The sequence below is a fragment of the Perognathus longimembris genome, chromosome 6 (assembly GCF_023159225.1).
Source record: "Perognathus longimembris pacificus isolate PPM17 chromosome 6, ASM2315922v1, whole genome shotgun sequence".
NCBI classification, from domain to species: Eukaryota; Metazoa; Chordata; class Mammalia; order Rodentia; family Heteromyidae; genus Perognathus; species Perognathus longimembris.
The window spans coordinates 47,791,598-47,803,904 of record NC_063166.1 but is presented as its reverse complement, the minus strand read 5'-3'; the positions used below and the strand labels follow the sequence as shown (position 1 = coordinate 47,803,904).

The window sequence follows — 12,307 nt, the reverse complement described above, 5'->3', positions numbered from 1 at the left end:
TCCAATGCCTAACGTATGAAACTGTAACCTCTATGTACATCAGTTTTATAATAAAAACTTAAAAAATAAAAAAAAATTAAAAAAAACTGGGTAATGGGTGAGAATTTGAAAAAATCTAGAAGAGCTAGAAGAGTAGACAAGAAAAGCCAGTACTGCCACGAGTAGAGAATTAAGAAAGCTCTCACAGAAGAGCTGTAGGAGAGTCATCAAATTCTCAATTTTACTTAAGTGCTTGTGATCAGAATCTTGGTAGATAGACAGCAAAGGCCACTGAGATCTCACACCCGAGTGAGGAACAACGTATTGTAAACCAACGTAAAGGCCATCCTGGATAGAAAGTAGCAAAGATCCTAGCACAACTGTGTTCATGCCCTGGAGCTCTATGGAGCACAGAACACAAGCAGGGGAGTGGGACAGGGTGGTATGACATCCTCTACCTAGATTTCAAAAGTTTGAGGGTCCTGGCAAGGGCTTGGTGTGCGTGTGTGCATGTTGGTCCTGGGGCTTGAACTCAGGGCCTAGGCACTGTTTCTGAGCTTTTGTGCTCAAGGCTAGTGCTCTACCACTTAAGCCACAGCTCCACTTCCAGCTTTTGGATGGTTAATTGGAGATAAGAGTCTTACAGACTGTGCTGCCCAGGCTGGCTTGGAACTGTGATCCTCAGATCTCAGCCTCCTGAGTAGCTACGATTACAGGTATGAGCCACTGGCCTAACCAAACACTTAAGGGCAAAGACACCAGAGTCCTCACTAAGACAATGGCTAAACAAATTGCAGAAGTGGGGTGATTCACAGGTACCCAGAACCATGGAACTACCAATGCATGTAGGCACAAGACTCCAAGCCTGGGAGATCTGGAGACATGAGACTAACTTGTGAGAGCTTCTGATCCCAACAAAGCCACAGACTCCAGGCCACCTGAAACCTTGAAGACACAAGCCCTGCTCCTGGATGGGAGACATGGAGTCAGGAAATTATTCTCTACCTTGAGGACTATGCTACTTTCCTTTTTGAGTTTGGGATTTACTTGGGACAGGTTACTTCTTTCTTCCTCCTCTCTCTTTAGGGAAGGGAGTCTCTGTCCTATGCTTGTTTCACCACTGTACTTTAGAAACTGATTACTTGCTTTGATTAAGTAGGTTCACAGAAGCAAGGGATTCATATCAGGATAGACTTTACTATGAATCTCACCCATTTCTGATTCAGATGGATGTCTGAATTGATACTGGAATGAATTAATACTTTGGGGATTACTGGAATAGTATGGACAGAACTCCAAATTTTTTGTTTTGGGGCTCGGAATGTGGCCTAGTGGTAGAGTGCTTGTCTAACATGCATGAAGCCATGGATTCAGTTCCTCAGTACCACATAAACAGAAAAAGCCAGAAGTGGCACTGTGGTTCAAGTTGGTAGAGTGCTAGCCTTGAGCAAAAAGAAGCCAAGGACAGTGCTCAGGCTCTGAGCTCAAGCCCCATGACTGGCAAAAAAAAATTTTTGGTTGAACAAAAATTTTTTGAGAGATGCCATCTCTGTTTGTTACTCAGGCAGGTCCCTAGGGTACAACCACCCTCTCACCTACCCAAGCCTTTTGAGGCTGGGACTACAGTTTGTACAACCACACCCAGTTCATGTTAGAATTTAATGGCCACTGGGATAGTAGTGGGAAGTGGGACCTTTAAAAGGTGATGAGGTCCTGAGGGCTGCATTCTATGAGTGGAATATAACAAGGAATGGGTTAGATATCACAGAAGTAGCTTTGTTTAACAAGCACATTTTCTCCCACAAGTATTGGCTTGTTCTCTTTCCTTTTACCCCCTTCTTTCAAATGCTCTCTCTCTCTGCCATTCTATGGTGGAGCATCAGGCCCTGACCAGATGCAGTACCTTGATCTTGAACTTCTCAGGCTCCAAAGCTGTGAGTCAAATTTTTAAAAAATTTAAAAAATTTTTCTTAGTCTGTGGTATCAATGGAATATCAGAAAAACAACTAAGAGAGTTCCCATATGGCAACTGTATATTTTATGTTGCCCAAGGGGAAAAAAAAACAACTTGTTAATCTGACTCTTGTCTTTCACACTCACTCCTCCACTTGATCCATCAGTAAATCCTGATGACACCTCCTTCAAGATGTGTTCAGAAGTCTACACTTCTCATCTCCATAGCTCCTGTCTTGGCCAAGTACCCATAATGTCTTACCTTGTAACAATCCTTAAGTGATCTACCACCTCCAGTCTGTACTTGTCACAGACTTAGAGTGATGTGGTAATACACACAGCCTGTAATGCCATCCCTGTGCCTTAAAGCAACCATTGGCTTCCATTCAAAAATCCTTTTGCCAGAAAAGCTTCCTTTCCACCCAGCCACATATTGTACCATGGTACCTATCTGCAGCTGCAGCCTTACTAGCTCTACATTTCTCCTTAGGACCCTGAGCACCTGTCATGTCATATTGCTCCTCATTTGTTACCTGTCTCCCCCAGGAGAATGTGAAGTCCATGAGAAAGTGCGAACAAAACACAGTACTGTCTCACAAGTTGTTATCTTATATAACAGGTATTAAAATGGTGCTGAATGAATGGTTTTAAGTGTTTGACGACCTACGAGTATGTTTAAAATGTTCTAATATCAACAAATATGCTGAGTGATCAGGCTGAACCCTCTATGCACAACTACAAAAAGCCAGACTATAATAATGTGGAGGTAGAACAGGGAATAGGTAAATCTTTCTTGACATGAGTTAATGACTTTCTCGGGTCCCTCAGCTTATAACAATAATAACAACAGTGGAGAAGACCACAATAGAAGATGCCACTGGCCACGTGCTCACCAGGTACCAAGAACTGTCCATACACCTGGACCTCACTGGAAGACATGCTTATTTCCACATTATAGGCAAAGAAACTCACCCTGAGCCAGATTCTGAAAATACTCACCTGAGACCCAGTTCACTAGACAAGCTTCCTCTAAAGCACAGAATTATACCACAATGAGGTCTAAGCTCCAAGGACAGGATCTCTTTGATATGGAACTTAGTCCTAGCATCAGCCTGCTGTGTTGGTTGGTCCCTCTGTCCTGATACTGCAGACACTGGCCCTCAACTAAAGATGAGATAAATGACTCAACCTCCACACTGTGAGAGAGCCCCCTGGCAACATAACCTGCTAAAACCAAAGTTCTGTGGTGGGCAAGAGAAAGGACTCAATCTCTCAGCTTTTCCTATTGCTGGTCAGTAAACATTTCTCCTACAGACTTCATCTTAGAAGAAAAAGAGCTCTATTGAGAGGAGAAACAGGTATCTAGAACAAGGCCCTTTTTTCATCAACATACATCCAGTAAAGTGATCAACAATACTTCTTTCCAAGGCAGCCTCCAGTGACTATGCCAAAGGTATTTCCCATAGTGCAGACCTACAGGCCAGTGCAGACACTGCCTTGAGAAGGGAGGATGAGTGGTAACTGAACCAAGCCGAGATGCAGGACACAAAGCCCTAATACAACTGGAGATGCTGGCAAGGCACTCAGTCCAGGTACTCCTATTGAAGCAAGACCATGACAAGTACACCAAGTTGGGAAGAGGCATACCCAGTAGTACCCAGGTGTCCAGTTAAGGCATCACAAAGCCTGACTGCTTCACAGTTCCAACTCGGACTGATTAGAATAGGGAAAAGAAAATAGACAAAGCAGACTTAAACTACAAAAACAGGTTGGTGTGCTGAGGATGTGGTCTAGTAGAGTGCTTGCCTAGCATGCATAAAGCCCTGGGTTCAATTCATCAGCACCACATATACAGAAAAAGCTAGAAGTGGCACTGTGGCTCAAGTGGCAGAGTGCTAGCCTTGGGCAAAAAAAAGCCAGGGACAGTGCTCAGGCCCTGAGTCCAAACCCCATGGCTGGCAAAAAAGAAAAAAGTATAAAAACAGGTTGAAAACTAGCTTTCATCTTCTCAAAGTAAGGGTGAAGATTTACCACACAGAGATGTTTGTAGGGAAACGGTAAAGTTGAAGAAGATCTGCCTTAACCTCAGCCCCTGCTAGGTTATGATGAAACCTTTAACGCTTTGGATGAGGGTCGTAATGATGACACAGGAGGGTGATCTAGCTATGAAACTTCCCACGTGGCACACTGATCTCTGTCCATCCAGCAGACCTAGTTTGAGTGTTCGGAGTGGAAGGATAAAGACCACTTAACTGAAACACACAGATTTTGTATATCTCATAGATGCCTTTTCAGGGTCAAAAGTAATCACTTTGGATGAGGTATGCTTTCAAATTCAAGTCTCCAAAAATTCCAGGGAACAGAAAGTGAAAAGCCCACAAACTCCCTCATCTACCCACACAGGATCTCCTCACATCAAACATATATAGATCCTATTCTTAGGAAGTACTAAATTGATGTGAGTTAGTATTTACCTTTAAATATAACCCTCCCTCTAGAAATATAAAAATGGGAATTTTTTTAATCTCCAAAGTTGAAATTAACTACTGTACCACTGTTTAAAAGCTGGTGATAGCACAACAATGTTCATTGCAGCGCAATTTGTCATAGCGAGAATCTGGAACCAACCCAGATGCCCCTCCATAGACGAATGGATCAGGAAAATGTGGTACATATACACAATGGAATTTTATGCCTCTATCAGAAAGAATGACATTGCCCAATTTGTAAGGAAATGGAAGGACTTGGAAAAAATTATACTAAGTGAAGTGAGCCAGACCCAAAGAAACATGGACTCTATGGTCTCCCTTATTGGGAATAATTAGCACAGGTTTAGGCAAGCCACAGCAGAGGATCACAAGAGCCCAATAGCTATACCCTTATGATCACATAAGATGATGCTAAGTGAAATGAACTCCATTTTATGGAAATGATTGTTATATCACAGTTGTAACTACTTTCAACATCCCATGTGTATCTGTAGTTTATACTGTTGATGATGTTCTTGTATCACCTTCTTGGATTGTATCAACACTATCTCTGTAATCTTATCTGAGTATATTGGAAACCGTGTATACTGGTATTAGAATTAGGAAATTGAGAGGGAATACCAAAATTGAGAGACAAAGGATAAATTAAGAGAAACAACAACAAAAGCAATACTTGCAAAACTGTATGGTATAAGCAAACTGAACACTTCAGGGGGGGAAGGGGGAGGGGGAGGGGGGGTATGAGGGACAAGGTAACAAACAGTACAAGTACAAGAAATGTATCCAATGCCTAACGTATGAAACTGTAACCTCTCTGTACATCAGTTTTATAAGTAAATTAAGTACTTCTTGGAAAAAAAAAAAAGCTGGTGATGCCCAAGGACTTCCAACTTTCTAGGATGATGGTAGTAATTCCCAGCTATACTCAACTTCATTCTGCTAACCATAATTAAGCAACTGTAAATTACTGCTATATTAGTGTTTTAAAGCACTGGAATAGTCTAATTCTAACTTGTAATTAATTATGTTTACCAATTATCTGTTTGAAATAAATTTGTTTCTGAACAGCTATTGAAACTGTTAAGTTGTACAGATATTATTCATGATAGCTTTGTACTGTGGAATGTGCTTAATAAAAAAGCAAAAAGTGTGACCTTTGTCCAATAAATTGCTAAGTCATGTCAATAAATCAAAAGTAAAATGCAACACACCTACTCTGGTGTCATGCAATTGTTACTCTAGCTACTAATTCAAAGCCAATGCTCTTAATAAAATGTTGCAATATTCTTTAAAAAATAAGCTGGTGATGATAAGCATACAAATAGAACAAAGAACAATAAAACAACCACAAAGCCAAAAAGAAAAACAAGCTATCCTCTTCTAGAAAGACTGGACGGTCTAGACACCTGGGGCCCCATTGCTAATAGGTAGATCTGCACCAGCTAAGTGGCTGCTACCATCTAAAGATGGGATTTGTTCTCCACTCCTAAGCAGCCCTCAGTATCCCCCAGCTCGTAGGACAATAAATACTTTCTTGGAGGGAGGGGGACATGTGAACACACACACACACAAACTTCAGTACATGTGTCTATCTCAGACATACTGTTAGTCTAAATGAAAGGGAGAAGAAAGGAAAATCTAAGCAACCTAAATAAAGGAACAATAGGGACATAGTACCAAATAAAAGAGAAGGGTGCTAGACTAAGTGATTTTCTATGAACATCTAAGCCACCAAAACTGGATGCAGAGAGATATAAAAATCCTAAGCAGAATGATAGCCCAGAAAAAAATTGTAATCATTAGCAAAGTGCTATCTTCTAAAGAAAAAAACACCCACTTTAGGCAGTTTTACAGGGGAATTCTACCAAACTTTAAAGGAAAACAAAACTTCAAAAGCCCGGCACCAGTGGCCACGTCTATAATCCCAGCTACTCAGGAGGCTGAGATCTGAGGATCGAGGTTCAAAGGCAGCTCAGGCAGGGAAAATCTATGAGACTTTTATCTCCAATTATCCACCAGGAAACCGGAAGTGGTGCTGTGGCCCAAGTGGTAGAGTGCTAACAACCTTGAGCTGAAGAGCTCAGGGACAGTGCTCAGGCCCAGAGTTCAAGCCCATGACTGACAAAAAAAAAAAAAAAAAGCATTGTAAATGCAATGAAAGAGAAAACCTTTTTATTGTTCCTAAGAGGTGAAGTCTCACCATCTTGCCCAGGGTGGTCTTTAACTTCTGGGTTCAAGTGATGCTCCTGTCTTAGTATCTTGAATAGCTGGGACTATAAGCATGTACCACTAAACCTGGCTAGAGAAACCTTTTTTTTGCCAGTCCTGGGGCTGGAACTCAGGGCCTGAGCACTGTCCCTGGCTTCTTTTTGCTCAAGGCTAGCACTCTACCACTTGAGTCACAGCACCACTTCTGGCTTTTTCTATATATGTGGTACTGAGGAATCGAACCCAGGGCTTCACGTATACAAGGCAAGCACTCTACCACTAAGCCATATTCCCAGCCCCTAGAGCAAACTTTTAATAAAGCAATGTCAACACTATCACAACTTGATAAAGACAGCCCAGCACTACAAAACAATTTGCTTGATTCCCCAGACCTGCTTACACACACACACACAAAAAAATTCAGAAGAAGATTAATGAATACCAAATACCCTCTCCACACAATGATATAAAATTTCTAAATTTAATAGACTCTGGCTATATAACAGAGTTCATCCCAAAAATACAATGATTCAACAATATAAAATCTACTACCCAACATATTAATATGTTCATGCCTCAGATGTCAAAATTGCACTTGAAAACATCCAGCCACCATTTTTTTTAAATTACAAAACACTAGAAGCCAGGTATCAGTGACTCACACCTATATTCCTAACTACACAGGAGGCTAAGATCTGAAGGTCACAGTTCCAAGCCAGCCCCACCAGGAAAGTCTGAGATTCCAATCTCCAATTAACCACCAAAGAGCCAGAAGTGGCTCAAGTGGTAGAGCAGTAGCCTTGAGGGGGGGGGGGGGAAGCTCATAGGCAGCTCCCAGGCCCTGAGTTCAAGCCCAACAACAAGTAGAGAAGGAAGGAAGGGAGGGAGGGGAAGGGAAGGGAAGGAAAGAAAGAATGGAGAAAGAAAGGAAGGAAAGAAAAGTGTAGGAGGACTCAACACAGGAGAGGGTCATAATACAGTAATTGTAATAGTCTACAATAGGCTTACAATACCACCTGACAAGTAATCCAAAGTAAAGCTACAAAATGTTTACCATTTTCTTTCATCAGACTAAAGTATGGCAGCACACTTTACTGAGGGGAGTCCACTACTTCAATTGTGGGAGTACAAATCAGTGCAACTTCTTCAGAGGGCAATGTGGCTTTAGCTTTTAAAGTTATAAACACTCTCTCTGGCATAGAAATTCTGCTTTTAGAAATTTATTCTACAGATATTCATTCAACAAGTATTTTCTGCCACCCTCTAAGTGGCAGGCCTTGGAAGGAGACACAGGTGGAGAGCAGATTTGCTCTCCGGGTGTTTCCATTCTTGTTAGAGAGGAAACACAGGTAAAGCAAGTCACAAGTATACACCCAATTATACCAATTACAAAGTCAGGTAAGTGAAAAGGTAAACAAGGACAGGCTGGTCTGAGAAGGTCTGAGGAAAGCACCAGAAAGTGGAGAAAAGGCAACTGAAAAGGAAGTCAAGGAGTAACACATTTATTTGGCTTTCTTTCCCTCTATTTTGTTTTTTATTTCTCTAACAGCAAAGGGAGTGGGTATCACTTGAATGTTTCTCTTTCTGTCCTGACATAGAACCAAAAATTAATCAGGTCCTTTTAATACAGTGCCTCCTTCAAGGAAGGCACTAGGAAAACATTGTTTTCTAAAACATGGTGCTAACAATTTTAAGTTTTCAAATAAATTTCCAGTTGGTCTGTTCTGTGCTAAACATTTTAACAAAAGTGTACTAGGCTAATCAAGACTTTTTAGTATGGATAGACCTTTCCTAAAAGAACAGATCCGTTTCACAAAAGACAGTTACTAGTCAATCTTACCTATAAACTGTCTTTGTCCTTCCAGCAAAATCAAGAACCATGGACTTAAGAGGCAGCTGCAGTCTGATTCCACAATCTTTTAAATATTAAAGCTGAAGCTCTGATTTGCTTCCAGACCTATTTGGGTAAACATTTTTACACTGAGTGGCAAATGCCCATTAAGGGCATTCTAATAGACCCCCAAAGAAATTAATGTAACAGTTAACACCTGAGAACACTACAAACCAATCTAATCAAAAAACACCATGAAACATCAAGGCTTTGAAACTGCATGAGTGTTGATATGTACTACAAACAGCCAGATCATTAAGAAATCAGAAAAGAGGAAATATGTTTCTATCTCAATTTTGAAATCAGCTTTATGTAACCACATTCTTCTCCTTTCCAAAGGGAAGAACGCAAAAGGAAAAAAAAAAAGACAAAAAACCGAATTCAGGACTCTACAATGATTCCCAATGACCAGCTCCAATACAGATTTCAAGTGCCTGGAGTCACCTGCCCAGCCGACGACTGATTTCCCCTCTAGCAGCTGAGGATGCCATGCATCCTTCTTTTCCCTTGAACATGGCAGGTCACTGAATCCTTAAGCAAAGGTCCTGCAGTCCTAAGAGGCTAAAGATACTCTGAAAACAGTTAACTGAGAACTACTGATGCGAGAGATCAGGGTACCATACATAAAGCTTCCAGAGAGAAAGGCGCTGGTTACAGTGCACTGTTTGAAGGGTCACAGCAAGGCAGATAGGTCCAAGCGATCCCCAATGCTCTCAGGGTCGGGCACAGGCCCTAGAGCCTTCCTTCTGCCTTTTAGGTGAGGGCATGGGGGTGTAGAGGGTGCTTAAACCCCACTATGCGACTCTCCCATGCTAGGTCATGACTTTCCAGGTCGCTTCGGTACCCAGAGCCAATAAATGGGGTCTCCACCATCTCACTGGGCAAAGGACAGGGGATGTAAGTCTGAGTTCGAAGTGCTGTATGGGTGAGTGGGGACGAAGTGAACTCCACGGGAGTGAAGGAACGTAAGAGGGAGGATGAGGGGAAAAGCTACCTGCAGGTCGGGCAAGAGGAAAGGTCTGGAGAGGGGTCGAAGGGGTCACCGGGGTTGGGAGCAAGTGAGGGGCGCTCCCGCAGGCATCGCACTTGAGCAGGAGCGCTACGGGGTGGGGGTGCGGGTCAGGTGCGGAACCACACCGCCCTCTCCGCTGCCGCCGCCGCCGTGCCTCACCTGCCCAGCGTCCTCTTCATGCCCGCGTCCGAGGCGCAGCACGGCGGCTCAGCCGGCCCTTTGCCCGCCAGGCGCAGGTTCTGTTTCAGATGGCAGTCGGCGTCCAGCGCCGCGGCGGCCGAGCCGGAGGAGGGTGAGCCCGAGGCAACGCAGCGTTCATGCTCCAAGCTGGCGGGCTCGGTCCGCTTCCTCATCCCGCGGCCGACACAGCTGACCACCCACGGCGCCCGGTGGCCTCGTGCGCTGGGCCCTCGCCGCCCTCGCCTCAGCTCACAGCCGTCGCCGCGGGGAGCCGGGAACCCACTGCCCACACATCCCAGCTCCAGGCCCGGGCGCTCGCTACGGACCAGCGCCGGGGTGGTGGAAGGGGCAGGTTGGCTGCAGCCCGCCAATCAGCGCCGGGCTCCAGCGGGCCCGGTCCTGACCACGCCCCCTATCACCTCCCGTGGGAGAGCGCGCCCGGCATCCTCTGCGCTGACCAGCAGCCATCTTGGAGAGGGGCAGACGAAGCCATAGCCGCGAGTTCTTAGGGCTGAGCTCGACAACTGGGCTTTGCTGCGGGTCGCTCTGGGGTCGGTTCCTGAGTTCCTCGGGGACCTTCGTGTAAGTGCCGGGCTTCGCCAGTAGACGAACTCGGATCCCATTTCAGTGCTCCGAATGGTGAGAATACCCGGAGGACACCAGCCAGAAAGGGGTCAACCAGCGAGCCCGAGCCGCAGCGCTGAGGCGGCTCCTTCCACCGCATTCCCCTACCTCTGGCTCTCCCGACGCGGGCAACCCAGGAATACTCTCCGTGAGGTTCACAAGAACAGAAGTAAAAGAAGCAAGCTGGGCACTAGGGGCCCACGCCTGTAATCATGGTTCGAAGCCAGCCCTAGCAGGAAAGTCCTTGGTACTCCAATTAACCACCCGAAAAAGCTGCAAAATCTTAGGGAGCCCCAGGACCAGCGCGCGCGAACACACACACATACACACATTGGGAATGCCTTTAGAAATGTAATGGCTCTTTATATTAGCTTTGTGGTGATATTAAGTATCACAGGCTACACGTGTATTTGTGGGGTTATCTCCATATATATATTCCCAGCTGCTAGGAAGGTTAAGGCAGGAGGATTGCAGGTTTCCAGGCAATCTAGGCAACTTAGCAAAACTTTGTCTCAAAATTAATTTTTAAAAGGCTAGGAGTGTGGCTTAGAGGTAGAGCCAGCATACACCCTAGGTTAGATCCCCAGCTGCCCGGAGGGTGTGTGTGCTTATAGAGTAAACAAGTAAGGAAGAATTGGGGATAAGAAAAATAAGGGATATCTTTCTCACTTGCACTAAACCTTGCCCATAAGTTTATTATCTCCTGGTTATCAGGGCTTTAAACACACTTCCCCATAGGTGAGGCCCACATTTATGTCTCTCAGTCACACCCCTTCCTGGTATGGTACCCCAAACTCCATTATCCAAAGATCTATTCATGTGTGATGTCTGGTAAATACCTAAGCTACTGTGCTCAAAGCAGTCCGTCCACCTCTTCTTCCACCCCAACTCTATTCATAAACCTCCCCCTGGGAAATGCCAACTCTGTCTTCCTTCTTCTTCTGGTCAAGACAGACATCCTACATTTCTCCTTATGCTAAAGCACCAGTATCATCAAGCTTTCAAAATCTATCCAAGATCCAACCACATACCACATCCACTGTCATCATTTCTCATCTGGGTTTTGTTTTATTTTTGTTAGTTCTAGGGCCTGGGCACTGTCCCAGAGCTCTTTTACTCAAGGCTAGTGCTCTACCACTTTGACCCACAGCTCCACTTCCAGTTTCCCCATGGTTAATTGGAAATGAGAGGTTCACAACCTATCCTGCATGGGCTGGTTTTGAACCATGATCCTCAGATCTCAGCCTCTTGAGTAGCTGGGATTACAGGTATGAGCCATCAGTGCCTAGCTATATCTGGGTTACCTTAATCACATAGGTCTCCTGTCTTTACCTTTGCCTCACATTTTCCTGTCCATTTAATTTAGTTGCCATGTAAGTTTTTTCTTTTAAATATCTAGGTCTAAATCCACTTCTTGGTGTTCCCTACTTATCTCAAAATAAAACTAAAAGCTGCTGGGCAGTGGTAGCTCATGGCTATAATCCTAGGTACTCAAGATGCTGAGATTTTAGGGTTGTGGTTTGAAGCCAGCCCAGGCAGAAACTCCAACTTATCTCCAACTACTAGCAAAAAAGCCTGAATTAGGTAATGTTAAAGTGGTAGATTGCCACCCTTGAGCAAAGCAGGCAAGGCAAGTGAGATTGTTAGCCCTGAGTTCAAGCCTCAGTACCAATAAATAAACAAAGCAGGATCAAAAGTGCAGGATCTTACCAAACGCAGCTCTGGCCCCTTCACTAATCCCCACAGTGTCACTGACATCTCTCCTTATAACCTTTGCACTTTAGTTCCTGCTGCCTGGAATTCTCTTCCACCCTATGGCCCACACTCACAGGGTTACTCACACTTCTTCAAAGACTGTATGTTCTCCGAACACCTTAATGCAAAACCCTTATGCCCTCTCACCTACACTGCATGCACCTTCCTTGGTTTATTATGTATTTGTGCTTATAACAATACATCTGACATAAATAT

The 12,307-nt window shown here is 44.2% G+C and overlaps 1 protein-coding gene across 1 annotated transcript in view; it reads right to left on the bottom strand.

The window, feature by feature from the left end:
* Abhd12 (abhydrolase domain containing 12, lysophospholipase) overlaps nt 1-10,036 on the bottom strand; it is an 82,176-nt gene extending 72,140 nt beyond the window's left edge. Inside the window, exon 1 of the mRNA XM_048348683.1 lies at nt 9,692-10,036. Within this exon, the coding sequence (XP_048204640.1) occupies nt 9,692-9,885 (194 nt within the window). The 5' untranslated portion in view covers nt 9,886-10,036. The remainder of the gene's footprint in view (nt 1-9,691) is intronic.
* Nucleotides 10,037-12,307: the final 2,271 nt, after the last annotated feature.